This window comes from Acinonyx jubatus, chromosome B4, assembly GCF_027475565.1.
Source record: "Acinonyx jubatus isolate Ajub_Pintada_27869175 chromosome B4, VMU_Ajub_asm_v1.0, whole genome shotgun sequence".
Taxonomy (NCBI): Eukaryota; Metazoa; Chordata; class Mammalia; order Carnivora; family Felidae; genus Acinonyx; species Acinonyx jubatus.
Genome location: NC_069387.1, coordinates 37,872,185 through 37,891,624, shown reverse-complemented (window position 1 = coordinate 37,891,624; position 19,440 = coordinate 37,872,185). Strand labels below are relative to the sequence as shown.

The following is a 19,440-nucleotide window of genomic DNA, read 5'->3' as shown; positions in this document are numbered from 1 at the left end:
TCATCCAGTTGACTAATAAAAGATGCAAGGAGTTCTTTGGATTGGGGACACTTGTGGGTGTGAGTGTGTTCAAAATAGTTTTCCAGGAAGAGGGGCCTGGGAAAGGTTGCAATGCATGGGTAAGGAGTGAAGGGAGGAAGGGAAGGGAAGGCACCTCTGTTTATAATCAGACACCAGCTTGGAGAAGGTCCCACTCCCAAAGGCAGCCTAATTGCCAAGACAGCATTATCAGCAAGACAGCCCATGGGCAGTAGAGGACCACATTTCTCCAAAGGCAGAGCCTGGGGTCTGCTAGGATGCCACTGGTTTGCTAAAAGGGAGAGGTAGGGATGGGGTTGTGGAGAGGGAAGAAGAGGAGGAATAGCTGCCATTTTGCAAAACTCAATAGAATGCCTACAGCTGGGGCCAAGCAGAAGGCATGGCAGCTAAGCCATGAAAGCTGCGCTGGGAATAACGTGCCCTTGGCTGACATGGCTGGGATTGGGAACCTCAGAATCCTGTGGGTTCAGTCCTGCTAATAGAGCCTCTACCAGGCTCCACCTTCCCAAGGCCAAGTGCTCTGTACTTTTCCCTCTTACATCAGTCTATACCACCCAAACAAGAAAGTGTAAACCCCCTCACTCCCTCTGTCCATGGGAAAACACACAGAGGTATATCTTACTGTTGTCCAAGTGGTTGGCCTTAATGATCTTTTCTGAGTAGTCAGAAATACTGGAACATTCAATCTAGAAAGGGCACAGAACAAAGGAGAAAGGTGTAAAAAAGATCACAGCCTGTTTAGCTCCTATTTAACAGACAAATAAGCTGAGCCTAGATGGGTACAGTGACCCGCCCACAGTCATACAGCTATTTTTTCATACAGCAGACTGAAAACTACAGTGCATCCCTCCCAATTTTCAGGCCAGTGGCTCTTGCATTGAATCTGGCTGCCTTTGCTGTAAGGAGGCTGACTTCAATCCGCTGCTCCACAATGGAAGACCTGGCGTCCAACTTGGGAGATTCAGTAAGACCTGGCAGGTCTCCTCCTAGCCAGAGGAGAATGGGATGAGGTTGCTTAGCTGCTGTACTCTACCCACTCCCTCCCAACCTCCCTGCTGAACTGGGCACATTCCAGGATAGGGACCAACAGGAAAATGCCACGTCAGGGCCTCAGGACCAGTCTTGAGATCCGTCCTGCCACACACGTCATGCACAAGTCAATTCTTACCCTTTCTGCAGCGTTCACCTTTGAGATGGTTAATTCCTTTTAATCTACAAGTATTTCCAGTCTCCCCAAATCTCCTAAGTAAAGGGCCAAGATATGTGAAAAATTAGCCAAGTATCAGCTGAGAGCAGGACCTTATGGGAAGAGCGGGAGATCAGGTCCACACCTGGGGCATGTGTCAGGAGACAGCCAGGGGATGCTGGAACCAGAGGAGAGAGTATTTGCATAGGAGGACTGAGGGGCTGGCCCACAGCCTCCATAAAATCCTTGGGGATGGATGAGGGCACCTGCAGGATCAAGTAGGGGTTGCTTTTTCAGAGAAGATAGACCTAGGCCAGGCTCAGAGCCCAAGAGGATGGGCCCTTTCCTGGACTACGAGGTCCTGTGGCCTTTGATCCCACTTTCTGTGGGACTGTGTTTCTCTCCAATTCTTTCCCCCTCCTTGCCACGTTGGCATCCATCTGCAAGAGGCTGTGCGGTTTCGTGGTGAAGAACACATATTCTGGAGGCAGGAGGCCTGGATTCACATCAGGCCTTGGCCACTCTCTAACTATGCCTCAGTTCCCTCATAAGTGAGGAAACAGTCCCTGTTTAACGTGGTCATCATGAGGATTAAATAAGCCAAAGCATGCGAACAATTGAGAGCACTGACGGCCCCAGGCCCCAGGACCTTGGCAGCTTCACAGTCCTCCTTCCTCTTTTCCTGTCTTCTGCCCCCTGCTTTCCTTTCCCCTGTTCTTCTCTCTCTCTCTCTCTCTCTCCCTCTCTCTCTCTCTCTCTCTCTCCCTCCTCCCCCCTACCTCTTTCTCTCCTCTCTTTCCCTCTCCCTCCTTCTATTTCTCTCTCCCTCTCTTCCTCCCTCCCCCTCCCCCTTCTCCTGCCCCCTCTCCATCTTTCTCTCCTTCTCTCTCTCCCTCTCCCTCTTATTTCTCTCTCCTTCTCCCTCTCTCCTTCTCTCCCTCTCTCTGGAGAAGAGCAGTGGGCAGAGGGGGAGCCTGGATCAGGAGAGACTGTGAAATGAGCCATCAGGAAAGAGGTCCAGCTACATGTGGGAGTTGTTTATAAAGGCTGTGACAGCAACAGATCAGGAGGCAGACGGATTGGGACAGTTGGGATAGTCACCACAGCTGGAAGGCGCTGAGTGGATGTCTCCTGACAGCTCCTTAGCTGGAGCTGCTGGCCACTTGGAAGCCAGTGAGGGGCAGCCCTACCCTTTCCCTGCTCAGCCCTCAGCTACCCGTGTCCCAGACCAGGACGAGGCCTCAGAGACAAGGCTGGCAGGGAAAGCAGGAGCATGGCTAGATGAATCAAGCCCTACCCCCAGGCTGTGTGATCACAGGAAGTGGAGTCTGTCCATTTCTGGAAAGCCTCCCTCCTGGTGAGGAGAGCCCAGTGAAGGAAAGCTGGAAGGTAGGGAAGGGCAGCACTTGACCTGAGGCACCCGGATTGGCCCACCTCATCACAAGTGTCTCAGCTGAATACATCATGGCTTTTCCAGTTTGGTCTGTGGCAGAGATGCCTTGAGGATGTCCCGGGTTTCTAGAAGACCCTCTGCAGCCCAGGCACTGTCCAAGTCAGGTGCCGAGGGGGAATGCTGTCCCTGCTGGGGGACTCAGGGACCGGCCTCTGAGGCCAAGTAGGGGTGGGTGGCAAGGGGTTTTGGAGGGCTCTGGTCAACCTGGGGGCCTGGAGTTGTCAGCACAGGCTGCAGGACAACCAGCTAAAAGCACAGAGAACAAAGCCCTACTAAAAGCTGCTCAGCTCCCACGGGCTTCTGCAAACAGCTATCTTGTGCATGTGCTGGGAGTTTGACTGTAGCGTGTCTTTCTTTAATTTGGACCAAGATTAATTTTCATATTCCAGCCTTGGACCCACTGCATTTTTCACACATCAGCCAGCTGTGCAGAGCTCTTCTTTTTCACAGTTTCTTCCCAGGTCCAGACCCTCAGCCTCCCTGTCATCAGTCCGTGTGCAACTGTGTGGTGGCAGCCAGAGGAAGGCTGGGAAGCTCCCCAGAGAGTCAGCCTCCATTTCTATCTGGAAGACCTCAGTGACCAGAGCAGAATTTAAACCTACCAACTTGCCCTTCAAAGAACAAAGAAAAGAGATTGTCTTGTTATCCGCTAGGGCCTTATCCTAACTATATTAATATCAAACACTGAGTGTTGGTCATATGCTAAGCCCTGTTCTAAAGCACTTTACATATGTATTAAACTCAACTTCTTCTTCACAATCACCCCATGAGCAAGGTGTTGTTATTATGACCATTTAATAGATGGGGAAACTGAGGTACAGAAGTGAATTGTCCATGGTCACACATCTCATGACTGTAAAGGCAGAGATTCAAGGCAAAGCTCACATGTATAATCACACTGCGCTGCTTTTCAAGCTGATGCTAGGACTAAGTTCTCTAAGGTAATGATAACACCAGAATGATTTTCAGAAAGTCAAAAATCCTCTGTAAATGTCAGCATTTGTCAGGGCAAGGGGCCAGGAGCAATGCCTGGATGATAGGGAGTCGTGGGATCTTGCCACACCTCCTGAGAGTCACACTCGATTTTTCTCTACTCCTCTTCAAGGATGTGGCCCCAGCAAGGGGTGGACCTGGGCTTGTACTTGTAGGGAGGGCAGGAGAAGGTGGGAGGCAAGGGCTATCTCTACAGAAGCCAACAGGAGAGAGGGTGTGGCATGCTCACCCCAAACACCTTCTTGGCCCCTGCTTTGGCAGCAAACATGGAAAGGATCCCGGTACCACTCCCAACGTCCAGCACCACTTTGTCCTTGAACACATGCTTGTTGTGATACATGGAGTTCCGGTAGGTGAGTGTCCGCACCTCATCCTTCAGCATTTCCTGTTATGGAAGGAAAGGAAAGGCAATGTCAATTTATTCAAGGCACCGGGAGTACACCAAGATCATCAATCCCAAGACTGTCCTGCCAATTTTTCAAGAATCTCAATGCTGGGGGCGCCTGCCTGGCTCAGTCAGTGGAGCATGCAACTCTTGGTTTCAGGATTGTGAGTTTGAACCCCATTTTGGGTGTAGAGATTACTTAAAAATAAGATCTTTAAAAATGAAAATCTCAAAGACATAATTAAGCTGAGTTGCAGGAGAGTATTGTAAGGCAGCTGGACCAGGGGCTACCTGCACAATTACAAACGTCTCCAGCCTTAAAACACTACCCAAGAAAGATAATTTTGTACTGTAAGAGAAGAAATTCCTGGCCAGCCCTGGGAAAGCTTCCATTTACCAAAGAACAAAAGTAGAAATTAGTGCAATGCAACTTGCTGGATTTAAGTTAAACCTGAAGCAGAATGTTCTGCTACAGTGAGAAAATTGTCATTGAACAGGTTATTGGAGGAGGTTTGTGTTTTGCGTGTTTTTGTGGTTTGTGTGTGGGAGGTGCATACTTTTTTGTTTGATTTTTTTTAAGAATAGAAAGTGTTTCTTAATCTACCATTATTCTAGTACTTTGTGGTAAAAGAGAAAGTAGGTTACCCTTTACAACTATCTCCAACCTAAGGAGAACATAATTCATCTGTGTATGGTGGTGAGGCCGGGATCTTTGTCCGTTCAAGCTATCAGCAAACACTTCTGACTAACTCATCACCAGTAATATTGGGATTATAGTATAATTTTAGTATAACTTGCATATACTACATATTTTATTTTATTTTATTTTTAAGTTTATTTATTTATTGGGAGGAGGGGGAGGAGAGTGCATGGGAAGGGCAGAAAGAGAGGGAGAGAGAGAGAATCCCAAGCAGGCTCTGCACTGGCAGCATGGAGCTTGATACAGGGTTTGAACTCACTAACCATGACTTCATGACCTGAGCTGAAACCAAGAGTCAGACACTTAACTGACTGAGTCACCCAGGCACCCCAAAAAGCACATATTTTAAATGCGTGGTTAGGTGTAAGAGTTTTGACTCACATACACCTGTGGGACAACTACCATAATCAAGATATAGAACATTTTCCTCCCCTTAGGAAGTCTTTGATCCCCCTTGACAGTCAATCCCCACCCCCATCCAGATGACTAATCATCCAACTTCTATCGCTAAAGCTTCCTTCTGCCTTCATATAAATTGAATCATATGGTATGTATGGCTTCCTTTGCTCAACATAAGGTTTTTGATATTCATTGACTTTAGTGCACATATCCAAGGTTTGTTTCTTTTTTCTTGTTCTTGTTGTTGACTAGCATTCCATTATACGGACGTCCATTCACTTGTTGATGACTATTTGGACAGTTGCAAATAAGGCTGGTACAAACATTCTTGTATAAGTATTTTTCAGGATACATATTCATTTTCCTTCAGTAAATACCTAGAAGTGGGTTTGCTGGTAGGTGTTTAATTTCATAAGAAAGTGCCAAACAGCTTTCCAAAATAGTTGCTTTGGTTCATGATCCCACCAGCAATGTATGAGCACTCGAGCTGTTCTATATGCCAATAACTTAGTATTATCCCTTTTTGAAATTTTATTCATTCTTGTAGATATGAACTGGTATCTCATTGTAGTTTTAATTGCATTTCCCTGATACCTATTGATGTAGGTAAATTTTCATATGCTTATTGGCTATTCATATAGATCTTCTATGATGTGTCTATTTGAGTCTTTTTTCCACTTTTTTTCTAGAGCTATTTGTCTTTTCCTTATTGAATTGTAGGAATTTATATAATTCTGGAAACAAATCTTTTTTCAGATATACATGTTGTTAATATCTTCTTCCAATCTGTGATGGGTTTTTTGTTTTCTTAATGTTGTCTTTGAAAAGCAGTTTTTAGTTTTGACAACGGCCAACTTTTTAGGTTGCTTTGTTTTTATTTTTTTAATGTTTATTTATTTTTGAGAGAGACAGAGACAGAGCGTGAACAGGGGAGGGGCAGAGAGAGAGGGAGACACAAAATCCAAAACAGGCTCCAGGCTCTGAGCTATCAGCACAGAGCCTGACGCGGGGCTCGAACCCACAAACCCACCCAGGTGCTCCTCTTTATTTTTTAAAACATTTTTAAGGTTTTAGGTGTTTTTTAAATTTTTAATGATTAGAATTATTTGTGTCTTGTCTAATCTTTGTCTACCCCAAGGTCACAAAAATATTCTCCTATGTTTTCCTCCAGAAGTTTTATAGTTATGGCTTTTACCTTTAGGTCTATGATTCATGTCAAATTAATTTTTTATGTGGTGTAAATTAGGGATGTGAGTTCATTTTTTACACAAAATAGATGGTGTAAGCACCATTTATAGACTATCATTTCCACCATTGAATTACCTTGCCAACTTTGTCAAAGTTTAATTAACTATATATTGGTGCATTCTCTAATCTGTTCCATTAATAAGCCAATTCAAAACTAACTCAATTTCTGTAACTTAGTATTAACTTTGAAATAAAGTAGTGGGGCACCTAGTGGCTCAGTCGGTTAAGTGTCCGACTTCAGCTCAGGTCATGATCCCATGGTTCATGAGTTTGAGTCCCATGTTGGGCTCTGTGCTGACAGCTCAGAGCCTGGACCCTGCTTCAGATTCTGTGTCTCCCTCTCTCTCTGCCCCTCCCTCGCTCACACTCTGTCCCTCTCTCTCTCAAAAATAAACCTTAAAAAAATGTTTAATTAAAAAAAAAAAAGAAAGTAGTGTGAGTCCTAGTTATTTTACAAGGTTATTCTGGTTTTTTTTTTAGATCTTATGCATTTCCATATACATTTTAGAATCTGCTTATTAATTCACAAAGAACAGCCTCCTGGAGTTGATTGGAATTGCACTGAATCTATAGATGAATTTGGAGAGAATTGATATCTTAGCAATATTGAGTTTTACAATCCAAGAACACTGATACAGCCTTCCATTTATTTAGGTCTTCTTTAATTTCTCTCTGCAATGTTTTACAGATTTTAGAAGTCTTGCATTTCTTTCATTAAATTTATTCTCAACTATTTTTATTTTATGATACTGTATATGATTTTCTAAAATTTTATTTTCTGATTGTTTTATGTCTCTCTACATATGACCTTGCATTTTGCAGACTTGCTCCCTTCATATACTAATTCTAGTGTGATTTTCCATAGATTCCTTTGTTTTTCCATGTAAAAAAATCTTCTCACTTGTGAATTAAGACAATTTTACTTTTTTTCCTATCTATATGTCTTATATTTTTTGTTCTTTTTTTTTTTTTGCGCTTATTTTACTGCATTGGCAAGGACTGCCATGAAGTAAAACATTCAATAAAATAGAAGGCCGGCATCTTTGTTCCAATAATATATAAATGTCACCACTGAGTATAATGTCTGCTGTAGGCTTTCTATGAGTCTTTTTTCAGATGAAGAAGTTCTATTTATAATTTGCTAAGAGCTTTTATCATGATTGGCACTTAATTTTGTCATGTGCTTTTTCTACATTTATTAAAATGATATGTGACCTTTCTCCTTCATTCAGATAATGCATTGACCTCCATAGATTGTCTTCAAATGTTGAACCAGCATCTTGTCATAATGTATTATCGTTTTTAAATATTGCTAGGTTTTATTCACTAATATTCTGTTGCAGATTTTTCTATTATATTTATGAGACATGTTAATCTGTAATTTTCTCTTACCTTCTCTGGTAATCAGTAATGCTGACTGAGCTTATGACACAAGTTAGAAAGTGTCCTCTCCTCACATATTTTCTGAAAAAGCTTGTGTGAGATTGGTATTTTTCTTCTTTAAATATTTGACATATAATTCACTAGTAAAACCATCTGAGCCTAGAGCCATTTTTGTAGGAAGATCCCATTTTTTTAATGTTTATTTATTTTTGAGAGAGAGAGAGAGAGAGCACAAGCATATGTGTGGGGGAGGGACAGAGGGAGGGAGAGAGAGAGGGAGAAAGGGGGAGAGAGAGAGAGAGAGAGAGAGAATCCCAAGTAGGCTCCAAGCTCAGTGCAGAGTCCAATGTGGGGCTCAATCACATGAACTGCAAGATCATGACCTGAGCGAAAATCAAGAGTCAGACACTTAACTAACTGAGCCACCCAGGCTCCCCAGAAGATTCAATTTTTTAATAGATGCAGGACTGTTTTAGTTTTCCATGCATTCTTAGATCGGTTTTGACAAAGTGTTTTTCTAATAAATGTATCCATTTCAACTAAGATATCAAATTTATGGGCATAACATTGTCATAATATTCTCAAATTACCAGTCGAATATCTATATGATCTATAATGATGTCCTTTTCTTCATTTATATTATAATTTGTATTTCATCTTTTTCTTGATTAGTCTAAATAGAGCTTGTTGACTTAATTAGTCTTTTCAAAAACTAACTTTTAGCTTTGTTGATTTTCTCTATTGCTTTATTTCTACCTCACTGATTTCTGCTTTCATCTTTATTATTTGCTTTTTTTCAACTTACTTGGGTTTTATTTGTTTTCTCTGCTTCATAAAGTGGAAGCTTTGACCATTGATTTTGCACTTTATTTTTGTCTAATGAAAGCATTTAAAGTTATAAATTTCCCTCTAGGTTTTGCTTTAATTACATTCCACAAATTTTCATGTGTCTGTTTCTAGCTATAACAAAATACCATAGACTGGGTGGCTTAGAAAACAAACATTTATTTCTCACAGTTCTGGAGACTAGTAAGTCCAAGGTCAAGGAGGCAGCAGATCCATTGTCTGGTGAGGACCTGCTTCATGGTTTGCAGATGACCATCTTTACCTTGTGTCCTCACATGGTGGAGAGCAGAGTGAAAAGGCAAGCCTTCCTATATCTTTGTATTTTTCAAAGAATACTTTGTAAATTTATTTTGGTGAGAGAAGGATAGATCATCTAACAAATGATGCTGCAGTGCCTAACTATCTGTAAGACAATAAGGCTGGACCAAAACCTCACAGGATTTAAAACATTACTTAAAGATTAAATAAGTATTTAAATATGGAGGAAAAAACAAACAAACAAAAAAATAACCTTAGCAGAGCTTTTAGGAGACTGTATTAGTTTTCTATTGCTGCTGTAACAAATTACCAAAAACTTAGTGATTTAAAACAACACAGATTTGCTATCACACAGTCTGGAGGTCAGAAGTTTCATACAGTTCTCATGGACTTGTCAGGTATTGGCAGGGCTGTGTTCCTTCTGGAAGATCTAGGAAAGAATCCATCCCCTTGCCTTTCATAGCTTCTAGAAGCTACCTGCATTCCTTGGTTCATGGTTCCTTGCACCTTCAGAACCAGCAACTGCATCAGTGTAACCTCTGCCTCCATTGTCATCATATCTCATTCTCTAACTCTGACCTTACTCTTCTGCCTTCTTCTTTAACTTATTGGGACTCTTGTGTCATGTCTCCTCTTATAAGGACACTAATCCCATTCATGAGGGCTCCACTTTCGCTTTCATGACCTACTTACCTCCCAAAGGCCCTACCTCCTAATACCAATATCCTGGGGATTAAGATTTCAACATATGAATACTGAGGGACACATTCAGTCCATGGCATTGTATTTTCATTATCATTCAGTTTCATTATTTTCTTTTTTTAATTTTTTATAAGGTTTATTTTTGAGAAAGAGACAGAGCATGAGAGGGGGAGAGGCAGAGGGAAAGGGAGACACAGAATCTGAAACAGGCTCCAGGTTCTGAGCTGTCATCACAGAGCCCGATGCAGGGCTTGAACTCACGAACCATGAGATCATAACCTGAGCTGAAGTTGGACATTTAACCCACTAAACCCCCAGTTTAATTATTTCTTAATTTCTCTTGTTATTTCTTCTCTGGTCCTATTTTCAGTGCTGCTTAATTTTCAAATATTTAGAGATTATCTAGATAATTTATTGTTTTTGGTTTCCAATTTCATTATGATCAAAATAACATACTCTGCATGATTTCAATCTTTTGTAATGTGTTAAGATTTGTTTATTGCCTGGCATAGGATCTATCTTAGTGAATGTTTCAATGTGTATTTAAAAGAAGTGTGTATTCTTTACCTTGAGAATGCAATGATCTACAAAAGCCAATTAGGTCAAGTTATTTGATTGAATTGTTCAGATTTCTACATCTTACTAATTTTGTGTGTGGTTATTTGTTCTATCAATTATCAAGAGAGAAGTGTTTAGAAAAATCTTTAACCATGGTTGGGGATTTGTATTTTTCTCCCTCTAGTCCTATAGATTTTGCCTGATGTTTTTAATGCTCTGTGCACACGTGTATGACAATTTTGTAATGTGTCACCTTGGCCAGGCTACTCTGAATTTCCATAATTCTCTTTCTACTATGTCACCAGCTAAAGTGAGTCCCAAAGAAGATTCTTATGAGATTTGGAAGGTAGAAGGGGGGCAGAAATCATTTTGTAGTGCACACTTGTCAATGATGATGTGTTGGCTCGCTTTGTTGGCATGAAGCAGAAGCTGGGCCTTCTTCAGTTTCTTTGTCTCCTGGGCCAGGTGTGTGTGTTTAGCTTCATGATAAAATGCCCAGCCTCTATAAGATAGGCCCACCACGGAAGTCAAAGGCAATAGAATGGACATGTCTTTTGGTCTGTCCTCATAGGGTTCAAGCTTGTGCATATTGGTTCTAGCTAGTCCTGATTTCCCCCTATTTTACATTCATATTTCTTTCTGACTAGCTGCCCTATGGACTTCAAGCTCAAGCATCATATCAGACATGGAGACAATAGCCTTACACAATTACATGAGCCATACGTATATATACATATATGTATACAGATATATATATATATATATATATATATATATATATATATATATATCTCCTACTGAATCTACTTCCATAGTTGAACTCTGACTGATACAGAATATGGTACCAAGAATATCTCCTGAATATAAGGATGTGTGCTCTGAATAGGTTTTGAGTTTTCTGGAAACTGTTAGAGAGGCACTAATGACCCTGTTGCCATTGATAAGGAGGGCACTTGTCATCAATAACATGAAATGGCAAAGGAGTTACTTAAATTTTACTTACATATCTCTAATAAAGTACCTATGGAAACCAGATTCTGGTTGAGCAAGCATTTGCTTCCTTAGAACATTTTAGTTAATATGAGAAGTATAATGGGTGGGTTAGTTGGTTGGTTGTTACTAACTGTTCTAAAAAACTGGGAGAAAGAAAATGACCTTAGAGGTTTAAATTCACAGCTCAGGGTCTGAGTATAGCACCTGAAAGGTTCTATGACTTCTCTGGGAAAAACAAACACACAAGCAAAAACATTTCATGTAGGTTCAGGATCAAGATTTCTTCTTTTTTTTTTTTAAGTAGGCTCCATGCCCAGCATGGAGCCCAACGTGGGGCTCAAACTCAAGACCCTGAGATCAAGATTTGAACTGAGAACCAGAGTCACATGCTCAACCAACTGAGCCATCCAGGCCCCCTGCCAGAGCCAAGATTTCTAAAACCTAAATCCAAAGTCTAATCCTGCAAGTACCTGATTACAACACAAATTGCATTCCCATCTTTGCAAGGCCTCTTTTGTTAAAGTGAGGCATCTGTTGGGAAGGAACAGGATCTTGAAAATTGGAATTGGAACACATAGACAACATATGATGAAAGCAGGGCCTGAAGTTCCTAAATTACAGAATCTTCTTTGCCAATAGAAGTATCTTCCACCCCTGTTTGAGGGATTTAGTTTTCCTTTCCCTGAAGAACCATATTGGCCTACCTTGAGGTAGTTGCTTGCAAGGTACTACTGATTCTCCTCAGGACCTACCCCTGCCCTCTTTGCTGCTAACCATATAACAAGATTCAACTCTAAGCAAACCCCAAAGCGTGAGGTATAAAATGTGACTCATGAGGAGGTATGATATACACCAAAAGAGCTACATTATATTTCCCATTTATATAGATTGAATCCTGGGAAATATGTATGGGGATGTGTATGAAGGCTGTGGGATCAACATGGAGGGATAAAGTTGGATGGGGGCCAAGTTTATCAATACAGGATCATTAAGCAGAAATTTTGTATTCACTGTTTTAGCTTGAGGGGCTTAGAATGTCTCTAACAGTTGATTTAGTTGGGTAGTTGAAACATGGACCTAGGGTTACCCTTCTCTAAATGAAATTTGAAATGCTGAACTTCGTTGATATGTTGAAGAGGACGGTATCCAAAGGCTTAGAAGATTGGAATGTTAGACTGTATTTGTCATGTGAGGCCTACTCACCAAAGCCAAAGAACAGACCTTTCATCACAGCTATGAAAAATAAATTTGCAAAGGGAGTCCAGCAACCTTAAAGACCTCTGTGATTGCTCTTTCCTATAGATCATAAATTACAACGGGAACTGCTACCATCAAACTTAAATCCCTATATGCAACAAGAATAATATCAACCTGGGATTCTGGGGAGGCTCAGGTCAAACCACAGCACTCAACTTCATATATTAGGTGGGTGTGGTTACAGCAAAGGGCTTGGAGCCAAAGCGTAACAGTCTGATTTCAGAGATATGTGGTGTTGGCCATAGGTCTCTAGAAAAGAGATCATAGTGTCTCTAGAAAATAAATAAATGGGAAGCATACTGAATTCTTACTTGATCTGTGTAAGCAGAAAAATTATAGGTCCAGTGAACAGAGGTCTGTTTTGAATTGCCAAAATCTAGAGTCATGCCCCTCAATTGATTCCCAGACTTGAGCCAGTTAACAGAACCAGAACCCCTTGAATGAAGGAAAGGCCACGTTCCATGAAGAAAACCCTTGTTACATTGCCAAAAATGGATATTGTTAATCTTTTTTCAAGTCTTCACCAAGAGGATCTGCAGCCATTACCACAGTACAGTGTGACTGCATTGGAGAAAGAAAAGTAAACAAACTTTGGAGGATCATTGGACCCTGGATCTGAACTGACACTAATTCCATGAGACCCATTAGTTCAGGACACCAATTCCAGGAGACCCACATCCCCAATTAAGTGACCTGTTTGCCTGTGCAGAAGACAGAGGCAGATCTTCGAGAGTGACTGTAGATTATCATAAACATCATCAGCTGGAGATTCCAATTGCAGTAGCTGTTCCATATGTGGTTTTATTGCTTGGGAAAATCAATACAGAGTGTTGCTGGTTCGTTGTTGTTTTTATCAGTCTTAGAAATTGATTCACATCTATTTCTTCAACTCATAGATCCCATGCTTTTGAGCTCCCTAACCCAGAACATCATTTAGCCTGTCTCAATTTCCCCTGCTGAAGGTGGAATGATAACAGTACCTACTTCATTGGGTTGTTGTGATGATTAAATAAATGTAGTAAGTGTTACAAAAGTGTTAGTTCCGGCTGTTTGTGACAGCTGTCACCATTTTTATCCATGCAAGGAAACAGTTGAGGGTGAGCAGTAGTTGAGGAATGGAAGCAAAATAATGGCAAAGTTTTTGGAGGTTTGTCATCATGGCCATAGCTGGAAGTCCTTAGTGCTTGCCCTGCTGGAATTAGATTGGTCCAGTACTTCAGCAGATTCTGTTGTTGCTAAAGAAGAGGTTCCCAGCATCCCACCTTTGATTCAATGCTTTCCATCACTTCTTGGACCCCTTCTTCCCTCTAAGGCTCCAGACCACAGGAGTTAGGTCCAAAGGTACAAGTCCTGGGAGAAGAGTTGTGACTTAGCAAGGCTTCCCCTGATTGACCCATCAAAAGGGAAACTCTCTCCCCTTTCTCCACCCCTGCTTTAATCATCCCTAGGAGAGAATAGCCCAAAGAAGTCTCCAGACATTTCAGACAAGAGCATGTCACTCTTTGTTGAAAACAATTCCCAGCCCCCAGCTGTGGATGCCTTTGTCTCCCAGTTTCCCTGCCTATTAAACACATGACAGCACATTGACTAATTGCTGGGAAATGAGGCCCTGAAGAATCTATTTCAAAAGAACCTGCAGCAAGATTGTCAAAAGAAGAGAGCTGGCCAGGAATGGGATGGGCATCCAGAGCTGGGGGCTGGGAACACAGCCCCACTGGCAGGGAGTCTTCTGGATGCTGAGAAACCAAGCCCAGGACCAACTGTCAAAGATGCTGGGAATTCAGAGCTGAGATTTGGGAGGTCATGGTCCTGGTCCCCTCCCCTCTGAACAGAAGCCTCAGTAGGCACACATTTGTCACTTCCTCTCCTGTTCAAGATTCCATTCCTCTCAGAGACGCCCTGTGACAGAATGTCACAGTCTTCCTTCTGGAGGCTGAGTACAGAGTCATCGCTGGATGGGGCCATGGAATGGAAGTATAGAAGTATCCAGAATCACTTCTTGCTGTGTTCTCCAGCCCCAAGCAGTGCCCTCTCCCAAACTTGACACCTCTTGTTCGTATTCACAGACTAATCAAACCCAATCCATCCCACACCATGTTTCCTAAACACTCACTGATCACTATTAATCAGCAAGCTGGCGGTGCTGCTGCCCGCCCCTGTGAGCATCTTGTTAATGATGGGAGAAGACTGCCAAACGGCCAGCTCGGCTCCGGATGGTGAGGTATGGGTCTTGTCCAGACTGAGGAGGCAAAGGCATCACCGCGAGCTGTCTGGCACAGAACGGAGATCCCTGGTGCTTGATAATGAGAAACAAGCAGGCCCTGTCTCTGCAAAGAACAATGTTAAGAGTCCGTCCACATGCCCCCCTACTTTTTTTTTATACCAGATGATCTTGGAGACCAAATAGGGTGGAGGGAAGCCTCAAGGTTGAAGGAAGCCTAGGTAGCCACCCTGACACTGAAGACCTCTGCATTTCCCCAGAAGCCAGATCTAGAGATGGCCTACGGCAGCAGTAGGAGGGATTTAATCTAGTAGTGTCAGTTGAGCTAAGCATCAGAAGTACTTCCAGATGCAAAGTGTTGCTAAAACTATTCCAGGTCAGGTTACTAAGGAAAGAAATGTTATATATGACCTGAAGGTCATTTACTCCATGTTTATTAGCTCATTCTGGACAATGCTTATATATGTTCATGTACTACTTTTCTACCAATGTTTCATGTACTAGGTTTTTCTATCAATACATGAAATTGAGGAAAGCTGGTATAGTATTTATTTGATGACCCTTGGTGTCTTCTCCTGCTGGAGATCATACTTTCTGGTATGCCCATTGATGTGCTAACCAGACATCACCTGAGTGATCAGATTAGCAAAATCAGACAGTGCATCAAGCCCTGGGTTAGAGGCAGGGGAAGCAATTCTTGAAGGAATTACAGAGATTAATCATAGCACAGGAGAGCACATCCTAGGAGCCAAAGTTGTGGCCCAGCAAGAATGCAGCCATTCAGATGGAGGTGTCCCAGACGTCAGTCACAGGAGGCTCCATTGGAGGAATGGCTCCTGAAGATGGGGAAGGACAGGCACCTGGTACATGTCATAATTAGCTGGTTTCTCATGGCGGGGGGGGGGGGGGGGGGCGGGGTTCCAGGCAAGCCCAAGGGGAGGCATTTTGGGGAACTAGCATCTCTTCCTAGGAACCTGCCTTGAAATAGGTACCCAGAGCCACACGCCTGTTAGAATTTGTCACATGAATTAGGGACAGGGTGAACTCTTGAAGATGCCCCCTTTCTGCTCCCAAAACTTCTCACAGGCCTAGGACAGGGCTCAGTGCACCACCTCACTCCAATCCCCACCAGCATGGGGAACAGGATCAGGGAAGGTACAGCAGCTCACTTATCTGTCCAAAGATGACATCTTAGCCACCAAGAATGGCAGGCTTAGCTGGCCCAGGCCTTTCTGGGCCAGGACTCCCAGAACACACACAGGACCCAGTCTTCCTCCCCTGCAGGCCCCAGGCCTAACACTTTTATGTGGACAGCAGTTCCTGGGAGACCAAACCCTGAGTCTCTCTCGGGTGAATGGGCCAGGTCCCTGAGTCTAGAATTCATTGAGGAACACTTCCCTCACTCTCTATCTCCACATGGAATTGCAAAGGAACCAGCAGGAAAAAAATCAAAATTTCCAGGAAGAACGAAAGACCTGTTTTAAAGTCTATATGGCATGGAAGTTCTGAATGAAGGCCCTGGGCCCCAAATGTGAAGGTTTCATTTCTAGCTCTCCCATTTATTAGCTTGTGACCTTGTAAGCAAAGGAAGTGAGGAATGTAAGTTGATCTGGATTCTTAAGGTCTTACATCCTCATGTATAAACTGGGGACTAATAATCTTCTTGTATTCCTCAAGTTCATTATAATGAACTTGTATTACTTCTATAAGTAGATGGCTGGGTGGCATATAGAACAATGTGCTTTTTTTTTAAAGGAATATATGATGTTAAAACATAAACAAAAGGGGTAAATACTAAATAATAAAGATTTTGCTTATTAAAAAAACAAATAATTACAAATAATTTGGGGGCAAATAATAATACCAACTTCATAGGGCTGACCTGAGGAATAAATGAGTAAAATCTCAGAACAACACCCAGCATGTTGTAAGCACTCAAAAAAAAAAAAAAAAAAAAAGGAAAAAAGTGCTGGCTATTATTTTTAAACACTCGTCTGGCAATGACATTTTGATATAGGGAGGGCTTACAGAAGCATCTGATTGAAACAGAAACTTTGAGACTTATTTGAAAATGCATTTACAAAGCAAGCAAGGCTTCGTTCCTTTTTCACTATTTCTTCATACTGTAAGGGGATAATAGAAATATTTTCTTCATAGGGTTCTTAGGAGGACTAAATGAAATGATACGTATGATGTGCTTAGAACAATGCCTGGCACTGAATAAACACCCAGTTAATGAGTAAGCACTCTGCAACCTGACTGGCTTAGGAAAATGCTGGAGGTGATGGGGGCAGGGGCCCAACCCCAGCCAGGAATTTTCTGGTTAGGAAGCTCTGCTCTGTTCTACAGCTAATATAAATCTTCCCTGCTGTGGTATAAGGCAAGCATTTAGACACAAGAATTTCCTGAGAATCAATCAGGGTGACAGACCTGGGCCAGGTCTTCAAGGAAGCTTCCTGCATTTCTTCCCCTGGGGGTGCTCATTGGTCTAGGGCCCAAGGGTTCATGTTCATGCCTGCCTAAAGACTGATGTCATGGCCTCCGGGAGGTCCTCTCAGCATCTAGGACTCGAGCTGCAGAGCATCTCCTGCAGAGCCAGGACTTAGAACAAGGACATCGGTCCGCCTGGATCACCTGAACTTAGGGTCAAGAAGAGACACAGGCGCTGGACCATAAAACAAAGAAACCCTAAGCACCCCTTGCTCTCTGGCTGAGAAACACACAGACACATGCTTTCAGCTACTCACCTGCTCTGGGCCTGGCTCTGACCTTCTCCCAGAGAGGCTCACAGGAGGGAAGGAGGGCCAGAGGCCTTGAGCCACTAGGAAAACCCACTTTAAGACAGTAGACAGATGAACACATTAGGCTGCCTCAGAGGACAGTGAAGAAACAGCAGGGCTGAGCTGCCCTGTTCTGCCACCAGCTCCTCACGGTTTACCTCGTGGATCCCAAAGTGAGCGTAGGAGTCGAAGTAATAATCTCTCGAGGTCATCTCCTCTGGGTTCAGCAGCTTGGACATCTTGCCCCGTCCTGGGCAGCTGGGTTGCGTGGAGACATGATGGACACATTGCACAGGCTTGGGTGGGGCGACGGGCTGAGGGGGCTGCGGGGGGGCACTGCTCACCTGAGGGGGAAAATAAAGGGTCTGGCGTCAGCAGTGGAGACCAGCTCTTGCCCTCTGAGATGTCACCCCTGCTTGCCTCCCCTCCCTGAGCCCAGGGGTTCCAGTCTGCCACAGCAGCCACTCCTAAGGGATGAATGGACCCTTCTGGAAGTCCCACTGAGGGCCATGATTTATGGAGAGGTGCCATGCTACTGAGGAGCCAAAAAAGACGTCCATTTAACTTAATTCCATCTCTTAATAGTCAGGCGACCTGATCCGACCCAGATCTTAGTTTTCATATGTGCTAAATGAGGACAACAATAGGCAAATAGCGAACACTCACTAAAGGGCAAGATGTATAGCGTCACATAGCATGGTGGCTGCAGTGTAGATTCCAGAGCCAGTCTGCTGAAACTTGAATCCAGCTCTGCCACTTCTGAGCTATGCAATCTTAGGCAAAATTATTAACCTCTCAGTGGCTTGGTTTCCCCATCTCTCAAAGGGGAATAAAATGATCCCCATCTCCTAGAGTCATCCTGAGGATTAAATAGTTGTATTTGTGAAGGGCTTATAAAAAGGCTTAGCACATAATAGGTGTTTGTTAAACTGAGTCCCACCTGCATGCTTAGATGAGTCTCTGGGCTTCTCCCCCAGCAGGCAGCACTTGCCCTCCCTCCCCACCAACAGAAGCAGGTATCTTAGGTTCTGGGGTCTCACACCTCTTGTCTTCCCTCCTGGCTTCTGTAAACTTTATTCTGAACTTTGGCAGAAGTTTACTCTGAGCTTGAATACCCACACTGATGGTGGCCTCCTGCCTGCACACAACCAATCACTGTTCTTTCTGGGTTCCCAGCCCCACCATGTAGCCTGGCTCTATACCCCACTGCAGCTGCCAATCACCAGCCAGGCCCTCTTCCTCTATAGGCTAAGGGGAGAAAGAGAAGAAGTTCAGGGAGCTTTGGGGCCCAAAATTTCAGCTTGACTGCAGAAGGGTAGTCATCCCAGGAGAAGAAACTTCTCTCCCTGGAGTGTAGGAATCCAGGTGTGTGAGCAGCACAGCAAAGGTTTCAAAGCAGGACAGAAGTTTAAAAAATAGTGGGGTACCTGGGTGGCTCAGTCGGTTGAACGTCCGACTCTTGATTTCAGCTCAGGTCATGATCTCACAGTGTCTTGGGTTCGAGCCCCATATCAGGCTCCATGCTATTAGCAGCTGTTAGCTTCTTGGGATTCTGTGTCTCCCTCTCTCTGCCCCTCCCCCCCCCACTGCCATCTCTCTCAAAAATAAAATAACTTTATTTAATTTAAAAATAAATAAAAATTAAAAATAGAGAAGAAGTACTATCCAGTAGTTGGTCTTCTGGGACTCCTGGATCCCAATCCTGCCTCTAGTAAAATTAAAAATAGATATTGAGAGGCAGGTGTCATGGTTAATCCTGGGGCCTCACTGCCTGGCTTTGAAACACAGCCCTGCTGTTTGGTGGCTGACAAATGACCTTTAGAAGTCATTTGTCATCACTGGGCCTCAGTCTCCTCCTCCATAAAATAGAGATCATGACAAAACCCATCTGAGAGAGTGGTCAAGAAGTTTGGGTGAGTTCATGTACATGAAGCATTAGAACACTGCCTTGCAATAGTAAGCTCTATTGTTGTTGTTATTATTATTATTGTTACCATTATAATTATTATTCAGATTACATAAACACTTCCCTGCTTTGT

General features: G+C 43.1%; 1 protein-coding gene across 3 annotated transcripts in view; it reads right to left on the bottom strand.

Moving 5' to 3' along the window:
• PRMT8 (protein arginine methyltransferase 8) overlaps positions 1 to 19,440 on the bottom strand; it is a 97,202-nt gene that overhangs the window by 38,388 nt on the left and 39,374 nt on the right. For all 3 annotated transcript variants that reach the window (XM_053225731.1, XM_027074066.2, XM_053225730.1), the window contains 3 exons: positions 17,560 to 17,745; positions 3,901 to 4,056; positions 662 to 725 (listed from right to left, as the gene is read on the bottom strand). In XM_053225731.1, the coding sequence (XP_053081706.1) occupies positions 662 to 725; positions 3,901 to 4,056; positions 17,560 to 17,745 (406 nt within the window). The remainder of the gene's footprint in view (positions 1 to 661; positions 726 to 3,900; positions 4,057 to 17,559; positions 17,746 to 19,440) is intronic.